This window comes from Platichthys flesus, chromosome 22 (genome assembly GCF_949316205.1).
Source record: "Platichthys flesus chromosome 22, fPlaFle2.1, whole genome shotgun sequence".
NCBI lineage: Eukaryota > Metazoa > Chordata > Actinopteri > Pleuronectiformes > Pleuronectidae > Platichthys > Platichthys flesus.
Window position 1 is genome coordinate 4,351,758 of NC_084966.1, and position 20,773 is coordinate 4,372,530.

General features: G+C 44.0%; 4 protein-coding genes across 4 annotated transcripts; 3 read left to right on the forward strand and 1 right to left on the reverse strand.

Annotated features, from left to right (window-relative positions):
• The first annotated feature begins 1,178 nt into the window (after nt 1-1,178).
• Nucleotides 1,179-5,158, forward strand: aamp (angio-associated, migratory cell protein). The gene is made up of 11 exons (XM_062380966.1): nt 1,179-1,456; nt 1,670-1,807; nt 1,902-2,021; nt 2,325-2,464; nt 2,780-2,924; nt 3,255-3,338; nt 3,628-3,743; nt 3,866-3,954; nt 4,050-4,140; nt 4,236-4,390; nt 4,482-5,158. The coding sequence occupies exons 1-11, from the start codon at nt 1,366-1,368 to the stop codon at nt 4,555-4,557; spliced, it is 1,245 nt and encodes a 414-aa protein (XP_062236950.1). The 5' UTR covers nt 1,179-1,365; the 3' UTR covers nt 4,558-5,158.
• Nucleotides 5,159-9,785: 4,627 nt separating this feature from the next.
• LOC133933756 (G-protein coupled bile acid receptor 1-like) lies at nt 9,786-12,748 on the forward strand. The gene is made up of 2 exons (XM_062380967.1): nt 9,786-9,990; nt 11,156-12,748. The coding sequence occupies exon 2, from the start codon at nt 11,224-11,226 to the stop codon at nt 12,247-12,249; it is 1,026 nt and encodes a 341-aa protein (XP_062236951.1). The 5' UTR covers nt 9,786-9,990; nt 11,156-11,223; the 3' UTR covers nt 12,250-12,748.
• A 1,081-nt stretch (nt 12,749-13,829) lies between these two features.
• LOC133933771 (keratin, type II cytoskeletal 8-like) lies at nt 13,830-17,188 on the reverse strand. The gene is made up of 9 exons (XM_062380985.1): nt 16,945-17,188; nt 16,075-16,283; nt 15,927-15,987; nt 15,670-15,765; nt 15,019-15,183; nt 14,780-14,905; nt 14,477-14,697; nt 14,357-14,382; nt 13,830-14,146 (listed from the first exon to the last, which is right to left on the reverse strand). The coding sequence occupies exons 1-9, from the start codon at nt 17,098-17,100 to the stop codon at nt 13,992-13,994; spliced, it is 1,215 nt and encodes a 404-aa protein (XP_062236969.1). The 5' UTR covers nt 17,101-17,188; the 3' UTR covers nt 13,830-13,991.
• Nucleotides 17,189-17,424: 236 nt separating this feature from the next.
• LOC133933780 (keratin, type I cytoskeletal 18-like) lies at nt 17,425-20,766 on the forward strand. The gene is made up of 7 exons (XM_062380999.1): nt 17,425-17,845; nt 17,931-18,013; nt 18,103-18,259; nt 18,351-18,512; nt 18,609-18,734; nt 19,247-19,476; nt 20,288-20,766. The coding sequence occupies exons 1-7, from the start codon at nt 17,474-17,476 to the stop codon at nt 20,301-20,303; spliced, it is 1,146 nt and encodes a 381-aa protein (XP_062236983.1). The 5' UTR covers nt 17,425-17,473; the 3' UTR covers nt 20,304-20,766.
• The last annotated feature ends 7 nt before the right edge of the window (nt 20,767-20,773 follow it).

Consider the following 20,773-nt stretch of genomic DNA (forward strand, 5'->3'; position numbering starts at 1 on the left):
GAAGGATGCAGTATAGGTCAGGGCAGGACTGATTCTATTTTTGTGCAGCTCTGAATCAGGGAGTGGAACCAGGAATATTTATTGAATCACTTTCTTTAAAATAGCAATTTTTAAATGTTTTCCAACATTTTCCCAGGGAATAATTAATGGATCTAGATAAAAAATATCAGGCATATTCAGGGGACTTATATCTATGAGTGTGTGCAATTTAGTTCAGCTTGATTGAGTTCTACTGACATCTATCCTGGTTAAATATTGTGTTGATTATGTGCTTAAATGGTTGATTAATATAATTATGTGTAATTGCAGTTTGGCATTTGTTTGAATCACCACGCTGTAGGTTATATTGTGAATTCATAAGGATAAACACGGTCTCTCCTTATTTGCTCCACAAATCTGCACAATGGTATGAGAATTGAAAGTATCACCATCATGTATATGGCTTCACTTTTGCCCCTGTAATCACACACATGAGTAAATGATAGTTTCATGACTCTGCACCTATAAGTGGTGAAGCGGGATGAGGATACTGACTCATGCTTGTCTGACGTGATTCAGTTCACGGCTCACTACAGAGAGACGAGCGTGTCGGGTGTATGGAGGATCATACATGACTTAAAATGTCCTCCATACGGGAGTGAATGAAGGAGACAAACAGAGTCACAGAGAGAAGACAATGATAATCAGGCGAAGGGAAGGATTGCAAAATATTACAATGAGGAAGTTTCAGCGATTATATTTAAATAGAGAAATTTCTGCCCATGCAGGGACTTTTACTTCCTCGAGAAAATACTCTAAAAATAACTCTTTATACCTTTGAGCATATTTTGATGACAATACTTTTTTCAATGCAGGACTTTTAATTGTAGAAATTTTCTTGTGCCACAACACTTTACTTTAAAACATTAATATTCAAATCACTACACTTAAAAGTGGATGTAATGTATAAATAAATCTATTTTCTGATCTGCCTGCTCCTGCAACAACTGAATGTGTGGATCAGTAAAGTTGGCTCTTATCTTAATTTACCGATTACTGTATTGCTTTGTTTTGTATTAATTAATTTAACATTAATGACAAAAAGCAGTGGAAGCATTCAAACACTCACGTCCTCTCACTTTCTTTGTGTGCGACCGTCATCTTGTGGACAACGAAGCAAAACGACGCTCAATACGGAAGTGATCGTGTGTCGTCATCACCGTGCGCCGGCACCTCCAGCCCAACATGTGAAGAAAACACGGGGAGGTTTTATTTTGACATTTCACTAGATGCAAAGTTCACGAGCCGAAGTTTAACTTTTACCTCCACGTTACGACTCGAGGCGGAAGTGGGGCTCGCACGGGTGTGTGTTTGTTAGCGGGCAGCATGGACAACATGGATGAAGGGATGATCGAGATCCACGGAGACGAGGAGATCATCGAAGTCATCGAGCTGAACGAGGAGGAGCCGGGTCCTGGTGGGTAGATCAACACTCTGCAGCTCATCTGGAGGCTTTAAGCAATATTTACCAGTGACAACCAGAGCCTGTACTGGTATAAATTTGTTTTTAGTGGCTGGAGTCAGTCAGAAAATCTAATTTCAGAGACCCAGAGGGTCTAGTTGAAAAGCCAATCCAATCACCCCCTTTATAACTGATTGGTTTTGTTCTGTTTCTCTGTGTCTCCATTAGATGATCTGGCTGACGAGCTGGAAGATGTGGACTTCGAGGAGTCTGCAGAAGCAAACTATGATGACGAAGGCTGGGAGACGGATGACGAGATGGAGGCCGAGCAGGATGACAGCGAGCTCACCTTCTCCAAACACACCGGTAACAGCCTGGGTCCGATTGGTGCTGTTAGAAACGCTCCGGACACTCGAGCCCGGTGAAGGATTTGATCTGATCTCCTCTTTCCTCTGTCCAGGTTCGGTGTTCTGCGTGAACTTGGATCCTGCGACCAACAGCTTGGCTGTGACAGGAGGAGAGGACGACAAGGCCTTCGTGTGGAGGCTGAGCGACGGGGAGGTGCTGTTCGAGTGCACAGGTGAGTGCTAATGGAAGACTGACCTCTTTTGTTCCTTAGGGATAATAAAGTTACCTCCTCTGTATTATGGAAACTGAGTCTCCCTCCTAGAGACAGACCCGGGGGTGGAGCTTGCATCCTTAAAGTCCATAAATTCAGTTTAGTCTTCACTTAAACAGAAGACAGAGACAATTGTTTGACCCCATTTAGTGAGGGAGACAAAATGGAGAGAAGTAATAGAAAGCTGAACTGCTCCTGTCTTGGCTCAGAAGTTGTCTGAACACCAGTAAAGTTAAATTACAACCCTTTCTTTGGTTCCCACAGGGCACGCCGACTCAGTGACGTGTGCCATGTTCAGCCACGACTCCTCGCTGGTGGCCACCGGGGACATGAGCGGCATGATCAAGGTTTGGAAAGTGGAAACCAAATCGGAGATCTGGTCTTTCGAGGTGTCAGATCTTGAGGTAAAGAGCGTCGGGAGAGAGAATGTGTGTTTTCAGTTTGTGCGTGTGTAAGCACTTGTGTAAGCGCTTTTATTGGGCTAAAGGAATTTATGCCTAAATACCTAAGCTGAGATTTTGAGTGGTTTTCTGTGGTTGAAATGAGCGATCGGACTTTCTCCCCCTGCTTAACCACGACTGCTGAGTTGCCCGTCAGCAAGACACACAAATAATGATGATTACAAGATCTTCTCATTTGCCTCCAGTCGAAAAATGCATATAACCTGTGTGTTAATTTACCCGTTAATTAACTGGTGGTCTGCGCTGCTTCCTCCTCAGTGGTTGGAGTGGCATCCCTGTGCTCTGGTGCTGCTGGCAGGAACAGGCGACGGCAACGTGTGGATGTGGAAGATCCCGTCAGGAGACTGTAAAACCTTCCAGAGTCCTGCGTGCCAGGCCACCTGCGGCAAATTCCTGCCTGATGGTGAGGGATAGGAAACCAGGACACAGAGTCACTGGGTAGTTGTACAAAAGTACAATTAAAAGCAGTTGAGCCTGGGCTGTATTTATCAAGACCAGAATAATGAGATATGTATAAAGCTATATTTATGACCATAATTAATAATTTAAATAACAAATTCAAATGTGTATTATTATAATTTGCTTTGCTTGCACACTGGTGACACCTAGTGGCTGGAGACTCAAAAGAAGAACTGATCAGATTTCAGTTGTCAAATATAAAAGATCCTGGTGACCTCAGCGGAGGCAGACCACTTCAGGAAAAGGCTGTAATTCTAGTTTTATATGTTCTCAGGCAAACGGGCTGTGGTGGGTTATGATGACGGGACAGTACGTGTGTGGGATCTGAAGAAGGGCAACGCCGTCCATGTCGTCAAAGGTGAGTCTGGCAGTTCTATCGTTTAATTTCATCTTCCTGTTACCTTTTAAGCTTTTGGTACTTTTAAAATAAGCACATCAATCAAACAAGCTTGTGAGATTACATGTTCCTTCCAATTCTATACACACAGTAGACAAGAATAAATCTAATAAGTGAAGTTTTAAACGTTCCAGATCTAAAACCAAATAAAGGCACATGAGCAAAAAAGATAATCTTAATGTAAACAAATGGTTCAACACACACACCTCTATTAATTGTGGCTCATGTTTGGTCCATCTCCTTTTCCCAGGTCAGGACGGACACCGGGGAACGCTGACCTGCCTGGCGTGCAACAAGGACAGTTCTCTGGTGCTGACGGGTTCAGTGGACGGCCGCGCCAAGCTCATCAACACCGCCACGGGCAAGGTGGGTGTCACCACAACGCCATGATAGAACAGTCTGGAAAGGAAAGAGGGAATGGTTGTTATTCTGTAGGTAGGAGAATAAAGACTAAGACACAATTCTTGATTTGATGTGTGTGTGTGAAGGTTGTTGCAGTATTCTCTACGAATGAAGGAAACCCCAAAGAATCCATAGAAGATGAAACATCCGTCGAATCCGTGGGATTCTGTAACATGTGAGTTCTTAAGTATTGTAAAGTTTAGGAAAGTCTCCAGCGTCTGACTGTGGAAAGTAGAGTTTGACAGTTTGTCTCATTTGTCTTGTTTCCAGCCTCCCTCTCATCGCGGTGGCGTACCTGGACGGGACTCTGGCCATATACGACATCTCCTCCCAGGTGCTGAGGTACAGGTGCCAGCACCAGGTAACCAGCAGCAGCAAGAGGGGCGGGGGGGTGCTTGTGTGTCTAGTTTGGTAATTCACCCGTTACCTTAAACTCCTCCTCTTGTTTTCCTCCAGGCCGGCATCGTTCACCTGCGGTGGGAGGAGTCTTCTTCTGTGGTTTCCACCTGCAGTTTGGACGGAGCCCTGCGCTTATGGGACGCTCGCTCTGGCAACATGGTGTCCGAGTACCACGGCCACACCGCAGAGATCCTCGACTTCGCCATCAACAGGTATGACAAGATCATTAACACAATATAAATAGCCGCCCTTGTTTAGGTCTGAAGCTTGATCTCAACCCGATTGTCTTTGTCTGTCCATCAGGGAAGCGTCTCACGCAGTCACCGCCTCTGGAGACAAACAGGCGAAAGTCTTCTGCCTTCAAAGACCCGACCGGTAGAACCAGCTGGAAGAGGCGAGACAAGAAGAAGAGAGAGATATTTTTCAAATAAATATCCGAGACGTTGGATTGAACATTTTTCACTTCTCCTCAGGATTTTAAACAATATTCATGTGTGGTCTCACAATTTAATCTAAACGTTTGAAGTGGGATTGTTGCATCCAACAGATTATTTCTCCCCTTTCCACCAGTACTTCATTTTACCCATTTAAAGTAACTGAGTGTAAAAGGAAGTTATGGTCACTAGATCTCTTCTACACAAGTTTGGAGTGTGACTCAAAACAAACACACACTAACACAAAGTGGAGTTCAATGAGTGATACATTATAGTGTCCTGTTTTTGACAACCCACTCAATATTCTGTCATCTAAAATGTTTCAGAGATACACACTCATTTTTTCTTGCTGACTAATTTTTACTTTAATTGGATTTTTTGTTTGCTAAATGACAGGACGACATTTCTCAGAGTTTCCCTCTCGAGTGTGTGTGTGGTCTTCATCTCTCTTTGGTGACTTATCTCACCAAACTTTGATGTAAACTACAGTGTAAATACAGAAGAAATATCCCTCTGGGTAATTAATAAAAATCATTTTCAACCAAAGCCTGTGTTCTTTGTGACTCATGTCTTAAAAAGCTATCTGCAACCGATGAGTACGTTTATACTCATAACTATTTTGGTCTGTTTATACCAGTTTTGCTGGGAGACTAAACTGGTCACTTTTCTGGTGGTGGTGAAATGGAAAGTCTGGGAAAGAGAACCAAAAAGCTTCTTAAATTCAAGTGGCGTCTCGGCTTGTTGATTGATTCTGTTTTGATGCGGATGTTTAATATGTTTTTAATCAGATAAGAACAGAGAGGAGATGAGTCAGTTTGGAGACAACAGGAATCTTAAGGGAGTAGAGCTTTCCAAAACCGCAGCAGAGTAATGATAAAAGATGGAAAAAAACGAATTCTCTGTTCCCTTTCTTCTATTTTACTCTTTTGACTATTTCACAAGAGTTTTTACTACTCAAAAGATGTAATTCAAAGCTTTGATTAAATAATATATCCTTGTGTCCTTGCTACAGCAACAAATATCTGTCTCCTCTGGGTAGTAAAGTTTTATACGGATTGATCCTCAATGAGATTCTGTGAATCTGAAGTCGGTCTGATTGGCACCAAAGCCTTTTTTGCAATTATCTTCTACAGACTATGGAGGCCCAAAGGTGACAACATGTTGTAAAAAACTATAGTAGAAATCTAAAAGTTTCTTCCAAGGACCTTTGAGAACTAACGCAACTTGATCAATATTTAAATTCACAAGATCCAGATATATCACATACTCTTACCTCCTTGGCAGTGCTACATATGATTTTTACCTTTATTTGGATATGGTTGATCAGTGGTGAGTTCATGATTCTTCCCAGAAGGTTCCTCCCTCAATACGGCAGCTTGGGTTTTATCTGGAAAAAGCACAATGACCTCAGTCTTTAGCTTTCAGCAGAATGACTCGACAGCAAGTGGGTGTTCTTTGTTATGCAGAATCAAGCAAGGACGATGACTGTGACCTCAGACAGTTGTGTTTGTAGATTTGCAACATAAATATTAAATATCTGTATTTGAATCTGAATATTTATAAATGAATTAGATCCTGTTATATATAAAGGCTTCAGCACAACATTTCTTAATTATTCAGAAACACCTCAGCAGTGCAAACTTCACCATCCTGTGTACAGTTACTTATATTAATGTATATTCAGGTTCAGGGGCGAGTTCCTCAGCTTAGGACTTTGCAAATGCCCCCTAACAGAAGGAAGCTACTTCCTGACCAGACTGCTGCACTCCTCCCAGCTCCTCCTCACACATATTTTATAAAACCTTCAAAGCCCAAGCCTCTATTCTTCTGTTCCAAAAACTCTATCGTTGTTGTTCTGTCCTATTATTTGTACTTGCTGGTTCCTCTCCTCTCTGCTGTCCGTCATACGGAGGAAAAACAACTGTGGACATGGCTTCCTGTGCACCAAGTGCTTCTTCCTTTCTACCTGGATTCTGAGCTCACGCAATCATTGTGTGCGTTTGACGATGTACTTGTGCACATGCATAACTCACTCACACAGACAGGCAGTGATGCACTTGTACGCACAAACATGGTTGGGCATTGTTCAGTCAGATAGTGTGTAATGAACAGATGAAATTCAGCTCTCAACCCAAACACAAGTTAGTCTCTAATTAAGCTGATTATGTGTTTTTATCCAGACGTTTGAGATCAAATCAAACTAAAAACACAGATTGTCGTGTTTTATTAACAAATGTGATGATAAATTGTGTTTGGCTCCATGTCCAAGCAATTGGAGGTTTTAAAAAAACAGTGCCTATCAATCAATGAATAGAAAGTCCCACTCACTAAACACGACTGATCGGTGGATATTACTCATGATGATCCCCAGCTTCCTGAACCAGAAGAGCGGCCAGGGTAGCATATCCACCAAACTCTGTTTAGAATTCTTCATATTGTAATATTAATAGAGATAAACTTTTGGTTTTAAGGAATTCTCAGATTAGAATTGAATGACAGTTAAGCATCACTCTGTAACTTGCTGGGTCTTATTCTGACGACAGAAACATCAGCCAATTTCTGATAGGGGATCGTTCCTGTATGAAAGGAACGCACAACAAGTCCGACAGTTTCAGCAGCAGCGTTTCCTACAGCCGGGCGGAAGGTCAACTAACAACCAAGGAGGAAAGAACACCTGTCAAGTGGCAGCAGGATATTTTCCTCATCTGTCACAGCAGTGTTTGGCCTCAAAGGTCAGCCTGGGCCGAGACAAAGGCGAGGAGTGGTCTCCAGGAGAATCACCCTCTAGACCTTGACGGGGCTAAAGTCTGATCTATTAAATTGAAGCTCGTATTCTCTGTGGGCCACTGCTCTGACAGCAGATGTTAGAGCCAAGGTAAACATGTGCGGAGGATGAGGAGGAAAGTGACAAGCCTGTTAACAAAGCATCTATTTCATTATAATGTCATGGTGACGTTTTCTGTACAATATTTGCTCAGATCATGAAAATTACTGATATGGAAATGTGATTAAGATTGGATGCAGTAAAGGGACAGAATTAAATTCTTGAATCAATTTACAAAATTATTGAAAACATTTCAATATTTTACCAAACAACCCGTGGCTCTTATCTGGCATGTTCGGAAAATAAAAATACACATTGTTATAATCTATTGAAGGGTAAACTTTCTGTGTGCAATGTACATGTCCGAAAATTTTGTTGAAGTTCAGTTTTATTACTTTATGTGTAGGTGTACCTAATAAACAACAAACCATAATAAATAATTAGAGAATTCTTACCTTAATGAACAACAGCAGCGTCCTGAATCTTCTGGAGCAAGAAAGCGGTGTCAACATTATCTGAAGATAATATTAGCTTGCTAAGTTAAAGAATGGATAACGGTAGCTCGACTAAACAATATTAGCTTCACTTTACAATGTTAGCATCACAAGATAATATTGGATAATGTAACCATCAAAAGATAAGGGTGGCTAATGTTGGCGTCACAAGATAATGCTGGCTAATGTTAGAATTACAAGATAATGATGGATAATGGTAGCATCACAAGATAATGATGGATAATGTTAGCATCACAAGATGATGATGGATAATGTTAGCATTACAAGATAATGCTGGCTAATGTTAGCATCACAGGATAATGATGGATAATGTTAGCATCACAAGATAAAGTTAGCATCACAAGATAATGATGGATAATGTTAGCATCACAAGATAATGCTGGAAAATGTTAGCATCACAGGATAATGATGGATAAAGTTAGCATCACAAGATAATGATGGATAATGTTAGCATTACAAGATAATGATGGATAATGTTAGCATCACAAGATAATGCTAGATAATGCTAGCATCAAAAGATAAAGAAAATGACCATGAACATTAGCTTTACTAGGCAATGCAGGAAAACATAAGCTTAATTGGATAATGTTGGATAACATTAGCTTTCTAAATAATGTTATCTTGCTGCAGAACATTATCAAACACTGGGTCTGATCTCCTTTGCCAGTTGAGGTCTCTGTTTGACTCCGTGCACCTTTTAATGAATCACAACACACTCCACTTTGAGGTTATGCACAAACAATCCAGATTAGATCTTTGATTTATTGCGGTATGGGAGCCAGTGTTCCAGGAAACCCACCATGCTCCTTGTCCTCCTGCGTAGTTTGAAGATGTTGTGGTTTCACGTCCAGCCTGTCCTCCCTGCTCAGTGTCTCCCTCTCGGGTACATCTCTGTTTAAAACCATTATCTGACTGGTGCTCATCCATCTCGGCTCCCAGCTATCGGCGAAGGTCCCGTGTTTGGGTAAGAAACCAGTTCCCCGCCGGCCTTCCATCCAACATTGTGTTTAAATATGAGACGTGTGTGACATCTCTTATATACACGTACAGGTTGGGACTGTATGTTCAGGCCGGTCTAAAAAGAGGGACCAAATACATCTTAGCATTTGTTTTAACCTACTTAGGGGAAAGTGTGGCCGGGGAGTCACACTTAAATAAACTGACGGCATCTAATTTATTACTAAAAAGAGTTATAACACCCAAATGGCTCAAATATTTGCATGTGATTACATTGAAGAGGGGTCCTTTAAAATCCATGTTTCAAGAACTAGTCTCTTATTGTGTTAAATGAGAAATGAGATGATTCCTGTTAGATTCAAAGAAATACTTATTCCTCCAACATTTTTCTCAGATGTCCACGTTCTATTTGTCAATTCCATATTGTGATCTCCAACAGTTTTTTTTCTCCATTTCAGATGATAAATATCGGGGGGGCTTCTTGAAGTGTCTGGGGGGCCATGATGGAGAGAGTGAAGACAAACAACATGCCATGCCCACCACGGACATGAACCTGGAATGTTCTTATCATTTTTCAGGCTGCTAACGATTACAGCTTCCCAATCGTCGTCTTCCATTCATGGATGTGCACTCCAGGCCTGGACAGCGGGGGCAAGAAATATGCAAGGGGCCAATGAAGGTCAGAGTTTGAAGGGGTTAATGGTCCATTCTGCCTCTTCCAGTCATGCCCCCCCCCCAGTAAAAGATGGACCTATATTAGTCTATAACTCCCCTCCTCCTCCTCCTCCTCCCCGTCCTTCCCAGTATGCACTTCCCCTTTAAAGTATCTGAGAGGGTCAGCCGCACACTTGGCTTCTCTCTCTGCGTCTCTCGTGGACTCAGTGGTGGGAAAAGGCTGCTGGGCACGAGTGGACCGAAGGGATTCTGAATGATAACAGAAGCTCCTGTAGTTTGTGGTGGAGGTGACACAGGCTGAGGGTATGAAATGCAGAGGAAAGTTAACAGGAGAGTGATAAGAAGCTCGGTTCTATTTGAATTTCCTTTGGCAGAGGATACATGTCTGGACTGTGCATCCCCAAAAGGTAAGACTAATACTAGTTTGTGCATTAAAAAGGAAGAAATTGTATTTTTACATTAAATCACGTCATAGAAAGTAATCGGAATGCAGAATTATTAATGATATCATGTGTATTTGATCCCTTTTCAGATTCCTCTAATTCTAAGATGAATCAGGAAATATCTTTAAAACTAATTTAATGAAAGAGAGTCGACAGAAAACACAAAACTGAGCCAGAATAAACATGAGTCATGATCCTGTGCATGTTTACAGCTTTTTAAGACTCTTTTAAGACAGTACTCACTGAACCTGGAACAGGACTTTGGTACCATAAAGTTCCCTTCACTGAGTTTTGTTTGCTTGTAAATCTTTGTTTGCTCCTTTATATATATATGTATTTATATATACATATATATACATACTGGTAATACTGATATGTTGCTATGTTTGATTTCAAAGCTGCATATATGATGTTCAACTTTGTTAAAACTGATTGTTGCACTCTTATTACAATAATCCTCTTTCGATGGCAGATATGCACGGACCTATAAAGGGAGACACAGTAAAGCTGAACCATAAAGCAAATCCACATAAAACTATGTGTTAAATGTAGGTGTGGCCAATTCACCTCAAGATATCAAGTTCTATGTTATAATGGAAACAAAGGCTGGTGTAACTCCAGAGTCCCCTGCTGATACATTATTGATTGACAGCAGCCAAACGTCCATTGACATGTGCTGTTGGCTGTTAGCTTGTTTCAGTGGTCAAGAAACCTTCAGCCAATTGGACAGAGGTGCAATAGATGTCACGTTAAAGTGTTATAATACTGAATTGGCTATTTGTTGCGTTGCCGCAGGAAAAAATCGTAGGTGTAGTGGTAGAAGGAAGTCTGACTGATTCCCCAATATTTAAGATATTTCACGCCAGAATTTGTGTGAAGGAAGAAAGTGAAATAGAAATCAACTAATATCTGCTATTTCCCATTTCTTCCATTCTCCCTCCATCTCTTTCAAATTTCAGCAAAGTTGAGCGAGGACATATTTTTTCATCCTTTTATCCTCTCATCCCACAATATGCCCTTTTATGGATAAACCTCTGGAAGCACGCAGGTCATTTTGGTTATTAATTCCAGGTCCTGTTCTGGACAGGGTCTCCTCATTTACTCCAGTTCTGATGGTATTTCTCTGCAGGGTAGCTGCACCTTGATGGGTGTGGTGCCAAACTGTGATCGTGAGCAAGTCTCCAGATTCCAACCGCGATGGACGACAACGAGTCCTTCGCCGGCCTCTCCAGGGAGCAGCTCATCTATGCCATCACCGTGCCGCTGTCCACCTCCATCATCCTGGCCAACCTCGTCATCATCCTGGGCATCGCCTGGAACCGCCAGCTCCACAACACGCCCAACTACTTCTTCCTCAGCCTGCTGGTGGCGGACATGTGCACGGGCGTGGCGCTGCCCTTCGTGCCGCTCATGGGCCTGAACCGGGAGTTGAGCTTCAGCTCCTGCATGGTGGCGCACACGTTTCCAAACTTCCTCTTCCTGGCGTTCCTCTTCAACCTGGTGATGGTGCACTACGAGCGCTACATTTGCATTGTGGACCCCCTGCACTACAACAACCTGTGGATGCATCGCAGCTTCCCTCTGGCGTTGCTCGTGGTGTGGCTGCCTCCGCTGCTGTACGCGTGTCTACCTGCGTTCGGGTGGAACAACTGGACAGGACCAGATTGGAACGGCTGTTGTTGTGCGAGTACCCAAAATGTGACTCTACTTTCAAGCTGTTCAACCAATGGAACCACGTGCTGCTCGTACCGGCGAGTGTTCCCCAACGCGTTCATCTACTTGGAGGTGTACGGACTCGTCCTGCCTGCTATTCTCACCATCGCTGCCATGACTGGCCGTGTCCTGTGGATCACCCGAGGCCAGCTGAAGGACATTTGCCGCCTCCACCGCTCGGTGGATCGGGGCAGTCAGGCCTCGGACCAGGAGCAGAGGCTGAACCTGCGGTACACCCGCTGCGTGGTGGCCGTGTCGCTGACCTTCCTCGCCTGCTGGGTTCCCTACCTCATCTACATGCACGTGTGCGTCGCCGTGCTGCTCAGCGACACCAAGTGGAACTCCACCACTCACATCGTGCTGTCCTGCACTGGCATCGGCAGCATGGCCGTGGTGCCGCTGGTGCTCGGCCTGGTCAACAAGCAGTACACGGAGCCGGCGTACAAACTCCTCCGGAAACTCAGATACAGGTGGAGAAAGACGCAGGCGTCAGAGGAAGTGGCGGTCTGAGAAAACACTAATGACTCTGAATACTTATGAGGATAAATCTGCACGACATGATGATGAACTTCATGCACACAGTCGGCCAAAAGGGGAAATATTTATTTACTAAATTAAAACACATTGTCTTTGTTTCTTTCACAATATATTTTAGGGTTCCTGAGCAAATGACAGCATCACACGTCTATGATTTAAACTTAATTATTTAAATTTAGGTTTTTCTGAGGGCATCAGAAAATGGTTTGAGTTCCAGAGATGGAAAAATAAGTAACATTGTTGAACAACTTATACTTGAATAAACCTAATAACACATATTTATTTAACCCAAGAGCTCATTGGCTGATGTACACAATGTTTGAGGGTGTTGAATTTAAATGTTTGCCTCCACATTTTGAATCCATTCTCTTCTCAAATTGATTTTTTTGTATTTCCTGTAACCAGAGGGTGAACAACAAACAATCTGAAATGTAACTATAACGTCATGCGGGGAGGTTAAATAAAACCATGAATCTCAGATCTCAGTATCACTGCTCTTAAATTTCCTCCATCTGTCAACCCCCCTCTGCCTGCAATGTTTACTCTTACTTCCCTCACCAGTGTTTATCCACATACTGGTATGCAAGAGGAAAAAGGGGGAGAGGGGACGCATCCACAGGCCGTAATACATCTACGGGACATGAGGAGATTAGGCCGGAAAAGAAACATGAAGTGAAAACCCTCTGAAAGGTCGAAGATGAGGATCTGCAGAGTTACGAGTTTCCGCTTTCACTCACATTTCAATAAAAAAAATTGGAGGCATGTCAAAGAACGTTGCAGGCTCGTGTGTCAGGGCAACGTCTGCATTCAAAGAGGAAAATTAGATTTTGATTTTTCTAATGTCATTTAAGGCAGAATGTGTCGTGGCATTTGTTCTTCCCGAAGCGAAATGTGATTTTAAATCGTGTGCACAGAACATGTGGGAGGAAAAGGGGACAGACGGCAATTAAGTCAAGGAGGAGACGCGTCCTTTAATCGAGTCAAAGGACGAAACAAGGCCTGACCTGTTGTGGGACATTAGGACGTATGTGACATGGTCATGTGGCTGAGCAGCCGTGCTCCAGTGTGCTTCCCACATCAGAGCACCGTGTTCACGTCAGGAAGACAGAGAAGAGGAGGAGGACGACGAGGCGCCATCTCCTCTCCCCGGCCTCAAAACAAGTCTCCGTCTCTATCTTTAGCACATTTATGCAATTGTCTGACATTCAAACTGATTAAAGCCCGTTTCCAAAGCTTTACGATAAGATAAGCTACGTATGACAGGCATCGATCTCTGGCTCAGACTAGAATTACTTCCCGGTAGTTGTACACCTCTCTCAACAATTGAACTCTCTCTTCCAGACTCACAAGGGAGGAGAAGATACACATGTGAGGAAATATAGTAAAACACCAGATAAGATGACAAGATGGAGACCAGCCGAACAGAACCATTCCTCTGACCATCTGCTTGATCCCACAATTTCCTTTTTTTATTCACTCCAAAGAAAGAGTTGGGTGATTTTCTGATGCACAAAGAAAATATTTTATTCTTATTTTGCTCACAGATGTAGAGAAAATACATAGATTCCACCAAAGAGCCCCACACGATAAGAAGAGCTGAAAAACTCAGCACTCACATAAAAGTTTCCAAGTCAAAGCACAAATTCTGTGTAACCCCCCCGAAGAAGCTGCGGTTGACAGTGTTTCATTGATCAAACCACGTTTTAATTCACATTTTAGCGGATATCCGGACCGCCTCGCTTAATCCTCGGTGTAATGACCCGACCCGACTCCACCTCCACCCGGATCAGCAGGCACTTCCTGGAGGCGGGGTCCGCCAGCGGGGTGGCGGTGGGTTGGGGGGCCCGCGGCTTCTCGGGCAGGTGAGCGTCTGTGTGCGAGTAAGGACGTGGATTGGTTGGTTGGTTTTTTAGAAACCTGATTGAAAGAGAGGTTTGATTTTTAATTCATCTATTCATTAGATCTTACATTTTTATATTGTATATTTATATATATATATATATGCTATACAAATAAACATCAATATCCTTTGTATTTCACAGTATTCATGCTTTTTTATGATTTCAGAAAAGGTTCTCACCGTTGTGGCGCATCATGCCGTTCATTCTTCACAGGGACGGAGCAGAGACAGTGGTTAGCGCGAGAATCAATGAATCGTATTATTAACGAGTGAATACACCAAACACCCATGTGGTCTTACCTCTCCTCCTCGCCCTCCAGCAGCTTGCGGTACGTGGCGATCTCGATGTCCAGCGCCAGCTTCAGGTTCATCAGCTCCTGGTGCTCGCGGATCTGCCCGGCCAGGTCCTGCTTGGCCCGCCTCAGGGCCTCCTCCAGCTGGGCGATGTCCTCCCGGGCCTTCCGCAGGCTGAGGTCGCCCTCGTCACGCCTGTCGTCGATGTCCTTCCTCAGAGACTCTTCCTACAGAGAGAGGAAGAGAAGCTGAAGGCTGCTTGGATAAAGAAGACTGAAATCTAACTTTCCGTCTATGTGATTTTCGAACCTTCCTCATGAGAGCCTCCAGGTCCCCATTGAGCCTCTGGATGAGGCGAACCAGGTCTGAGATGTCCCTCTTCAGATCACGAACGTCCTGCTCACGCTGTCCTGCAGTTTGGACCATGGCCTCGATCTAAGTGTGGGAAAATGTAAACAATGGTGAGTTCATCTTGTTATTATTATTATTGTACAGGTGTTTCAATGACTGGATTTTAAGTTCCAGCTTCCTGGCGTCATCCTCCTCACCTTCTTCTGGTTCCATTGCTCGGCCTCCAGTCTGCTGCGGTTGGCCACCGCCGCGTACTGGTTCTTCACGTTCTCTACGATCTCCTTCATGTCAAGGGACCGCTTGCTGTTGTCGGGCAGGATCACCGTCTTGTTCTGGACGAGGGACTCCATCTCCTTGATCTCCTGCAGGGGGCAGATACGAGCACAAAATATTGTTCTTTCATCCTCATTCTTTGGTGTTAAAAGTTCAGTGAGTGGGATTTAGTGACATCTAGTGGTGAAGATGCATGTGAATAATACCTCTCACCTCACCCTCCCCTTGACAGACAACCTGTGTACCCTAAAAAACATGGCGGCCTCCTTAAAGAGGACCCGCTCCTGATGTAAATATAAAGCAGTTAAATATAAAGGGCTCATTCGAGGCTAAAGACAATTCATACAATTTAGAGGAAACACACTAGTGAAAACAATTATTATATTAATTTTCTCCCAATAGATCCATTTCACCTATTTCTTACACACTGCACCTTTAATTGGAATTTTATCAATATAGGTATATATTATGTTTACATATTTTTAAACCCCTAGGTTGGGAATCACTGCCGTACATATCCTATGATATAATTTATAACATTATTAATGTGTGTTAAGAAAAAAAAATTATGTTACCTCATCATAGCCAATCCTGAGGAAGTCCAGTTTTCCCATCAGGTCCTCCAGCTCCAGAGCCAGAGTCACTTCCTCCAAGTGACCTTCATCTACATCCTGTTTGTATAAATATATGAATAACAATTTGTTAATGTAAGGAATTTACCTCCAAGGTATAATATTTCAAAATATAGTAATTAGCAGTTTGATGTAGATAAAATACAGTATGCTTTTAATTAGTTTTTAATTTATTTATGAGAATAAGTGGCTCACGCTACCTTTTTGGCGACGATAAAATCATTCTCCAATTCAGCTTTCTTCAGCAACTGGTCCTCATACCTGAAACCAGGTGAGAATAAAGGGTGAACATTTCATTTGTGCCCATTTCAATCATCTGAATGAATGTGTGAGGTGTGAGGTGCTGACCTCTTCTTGGTGTCCTCCACCTCCTCCTGGTTCTTGATCAGCTCATCCTGCAGCTTGTCCTGGTCGCTGAGCAAGGTCTCGATCTGCTGCTCCAGCTCGATCTCCAGCTGCTTCACGATGTCGTCCACCTTCCCCTGGTACTCCTCCTGCTCCTGGAGGATCTTCAGCTTCGTGTCCAGCTTTTTGTTCTCGTCCTCCAGGTTCTTCACCTAAGGGGGAGGGAAACAGATGTACTTGGGATTTAAGCTCAAATAAAAAAAAAAAAGGCCCTTTCTGCTATGTTGTCCTGCGGCTGAGGTTTTACATGTTATGTGGTTCATGTTGATAATGACAGGTGAGGAGGTTTTCACATGAAACTATGTGTGTAGCCTGTTATCATGTTTACTGTCGAGACAGAACGTAGAGAGACGAGGAGACATGTTTAAATGTAAATTACTCAAAAACCAAATGTTCCCTTAAACCCTGAGTTTTTTATGAGTGAAGACACTTTTCATGGCCTCGGGTGACAGAATGATTCACAGCTCAGAGCGTAACACAGGAATCAGCCACGCTCCGGAATCAGCAACAGTAACATACATAAAATCAACTGGGAAATAATAGTGTGTCTTGATTTGCCTGATTTAATTGATTTGTATTGTTTTTCTCATTTTTATTTGAGTCTCTTATAATTGTTTGAAATTAAACTAAATACTATTGTTTATTTTTTTACCTTTTCTAAAATATTTGATCTATTCTAATCCAGTTTCAATAAAGAGAACATCGTGGCTTCAGTTAATAATTTCCCCAAATATTTGAGTTATTTTGTGTATTATTATTATTATCAGCAGCAGCAGCAGTAGTAGTAGAAATAGTAGTAGTAGTATTACAGACCTTGTCAATCAGCTGGACGAACTTGTCGTTGAGTCCCACCATGTCCTCCTTCTCCCTGGATTTCCCGGAGGTGTTGATCTTGGTGGGCTGGCTCTTGGCCGGGCCCTTGCTCCCCGGGGAGTAGGACTGGCTGCTGTAGTCTCTGGGCTGAGACATGCTGGATGCTGGAGGTGGAGATGCTGGAGGAATCAGCGGTGAAGGCACAGACAGCTCCCCGCAGCACCTGCTTTTAAACCGGACAGGGACCACCCATCACCTCGCCACTGCTCCCCGTGTGTCCAATCACAAGAGGACAAGTGCAAGATCAAAGCGAGAAATAGGAAAAAGTCAACATGAAAAACCTGAATTTCCAGTGTGTACCAGTTTGTCAGGAGTGTTGTTGGGCACTGGGAGCCAATGGCACCACTGGGGGGGCGGATTCGTGCGTAAAAAGCAGGTATAAAAACCTACCTGCGTCCTTTGCCTCCATCAGGAGACTCTCCAAGCTGAGATACAGTCCGTGTGAGCTCTCTGACATCCATCTGCAGTCATGCCTTCAAACACCGCCGCCAGCATGTTCGGAGGAGCCGGGGGAAGAGGATCCAGGGCGTCCGTGGCGAGCCTCCAGGGGCTGCGCAACGTCCTGCGCAACGAGACGGACGCCCCGCGCCCCGCGCCTGTCGCTCAGGCCGCACCTGCTGCTCCGGCCGCTCCCGCAGCGCCCGCAGCGCCCGCAGATGACAAGCACACTCTGCGGGGTCTCAACGACCGCCTGTCCGGCTACCTGGACAGGGTGAAGCAGCTGAGGGAGGAGAACGACAACCTGGAGAAGCAGATCGATGAGATCCTGGCCAAGAGGAAGACACCTGAGGGTCGAGACTGGGATGAGACCGAGAAACCCCTGGATGCGCTCAAGGACAAGGTATATCATCAGATTCAAAGAAAAAATAACTGATTTGAAATAAGACAAATGCTAAATCTATTCTATCCTGCCCTTTTCTCCTTAGATCAAAGATATCGCCCTGGACAATGCCAAGCTGCTGCTTCAGATCGGCAACACCAAGTTGGCCAACGAGGACTTCAAGAACAAGTAGGTTTGGTCTGCAGAACCATTACAACCACAATTTTGGATGGAGTGAGTATTTGTGCATCACTCTTGATTGTTTCTCCTGTTTTTAGAGAGGAAGGTGAGACAAAGGCCCGCAAGGAACTGGAAAACGACCTGGAGGATCTGAAGAGGACGGCTGAGGACACCAAGCGGAGCTGCGAGCAGTCGAAGAAGGAGACTGACCTGGTGAATGAGGAGCTGCAGCGCCTCAAGAGAGAACACAAAGATGTGAGGCTTTAAAAACTAAAACTAAAATCACACACACTTTTAAGATTGAGATGTGAGATGTGAGACAAATCTGCAATTGTGGCTCTTGCAGGATGTGAACGGCCTGTGTGAGAAGATCAAGGAGTCTGAGGTCATTGTCGAGATTGACTCCAAGAACTCCAACCTGGCCGATAATCTCAACAAGATCCGCAGCCAGTATGATAAACTGGCCAAGACTAACCTAAAGGAGACTGACGATTGGTACCAGAGCAAGGTACAGTACCAGCAGGATGTCCTTCTATCTCCTCCCTATCCCCTGACGGTGTCTTCATGTTCATCTTCTCTTTTTTCCCCCCCTCCCTCTCTCCAGTTTGAAAACATCAAGGTGGTGGAGGCCCAGAACGTGGAGGTCCTGCATTCTGGAAAGTCAGAGCACCAGGTTCTGCTCAAACAGAAACAAATGCTGGAGATTAAGATCCAGGGTTTGCAGAGCACGGTAAAGACTCACACAAAATGGACGAGAACAAAGAGAAATCCCCTGGAACCAAACATTCCCCGTATGCAAATTGTTCGTTACACATTCCCGAGACGTGTGTAGACACAGTGTTTAGCAAAAGGTTGTGACATCTGACAAATAAAAGATCGCACTCAGAACCCAAAGTCCCCAAAAAACCCTTGAAGCTAAATATTTATGTCACGATATCTTCATGTAAGGAATTCTAAAACCACCCCGCAGGCTACCTGTCTCACAGACTCCCCCCCCACCCCCCTGTCATTATACTGTAAACCTGCTACTTAGACAAACTCTTGGCCCGTCTCACTGTCGTCTGACAAACCACCTGGATCAACAAGCAATGTTGATGTAAAAGGTCACTGTAACCTATTGTCTATTGTGTGTTCTTCCAAGGTTGTACATCACAAGTTTATTTTCAAAGTATGAGGCAAGCTCAGGGTAGGATCCCAAGAAAAGAGTGGGCAGCCAAGAATCACCCTCTGTCCTCCTTTCAGATCCGAAACCTGGAGGAGAGCCAGAGGAACACCGAGATGGAGTACGGCCAACGCCTGGTCCCTCTCAACGTGGGGATCCTCAACCTGTCGGCGGACTTGGAGAAGGTGAGGTCCCAGGTGGAGCACCACGTGGACAACAACAAGGACCTGCTGTGCGTCAAGATGAAGCTGGAGTCGGAGATCAATAGCTACCAGCAGCTGATCCACGGGATGACCACTGAGCCTGAGAGGTGAGGACGACGGAGAGAGATGGTGGAGGTTCTAGCTCCTGGTGGGAAAACGTGATGGTTGCTCGTAACTAGAAGTTTGGCATGTTGAGAAAGACACAGTTAGATGAGAAGATTGATCAAATGATGATAAATTTCAAAGCTACAGCCAGTCCGGTTTCTTTTGGCATAACCACACCCCGACACATAGGAACAGACAAATACGGTAGACCTTCTTCCACACTTATCCTCTTCTTCCCCAACAGCTTGGAGTTCTCTTTAGAGGATGCAGTTAACAGCGGTGAGTTACACATCCAGCTTAAAAGAAAAGGATCATAATGATTCCAGCTTGTCTTTACCAAGAAAGTTTAGGTTTCAGTCAAATTGCCACGGACACTGACCAACACTGGAAAGCGTGGTTTACACCTTTCCGTTCTCTTTGAATCAACAGCAAGGTTGATGGAGTCGTGTGCAGAGTCCATGCATGAAAACTAACCCTCACATCACCCTTGATTTAAGGAATAGTTTTGTGAAGTGTGCATGTTTGCTTTCTTACCAAGAGTCACAAGAAATTATTGCACGGGCTTAAAACTGGGTTATAACTAGTTGTAGCCTCTTCATTGGACATGATAGTCCAAATTGCACGAGAAAGCAAATAGACATTTTTCCAAAATGTTCTAGTGTTGTTTTCACATTTCACCCTGTCACCACTTAATCAGAAAGGTTAATTTTCACAAGCTACCCAATGTCATTTGTCCTGCTTCCCACAAGCTCTGGGAACTAAACAGTTATTTGCCTGAAGCTCGTAAAATCTGACTCATCTTCTTGTTTGCAGAACGGCCAAAGCCTGACAACCGGGTGCCGGAGAAGCAGCAGAGAGTGAAGGAAGAGGAAGCTGCTGTGAAGAAAGAGAAGAACCCAGAGAACAAGTCCAGCCCTCCTGCTGGAGGAGACCCCATCAAGGCCGAGAAGGTCGCTGCCAATAATGCAGAGGCTCCAACTGCCCCGAACGGCAAAACCAAAAAGAAAACCAAGAAAACAGAAAAGAAAACAGAAAAGAAAACAAAGACCAAAGCTAAGAAGGGTTCATCGTCTTCCTCCTCATCATCTTCCTCCTCCTCCTCCTCTTCTTCCTCCTCCTCCTCCTCCTCCTCCTCCTCCTCTGATTCCGAGAAGGAAGAAGATAAGCCCAAGACGGAGGAGGAAGTCACCAACACCTGACCTTAAAAAGCTAAAATGTTTTCTGTCAATCAGCCAAGTTTCATATTAACCGACTGTTGCTGCCAAACCTGAAATGCTTCCATGAGGTTGTTTGTTTTCT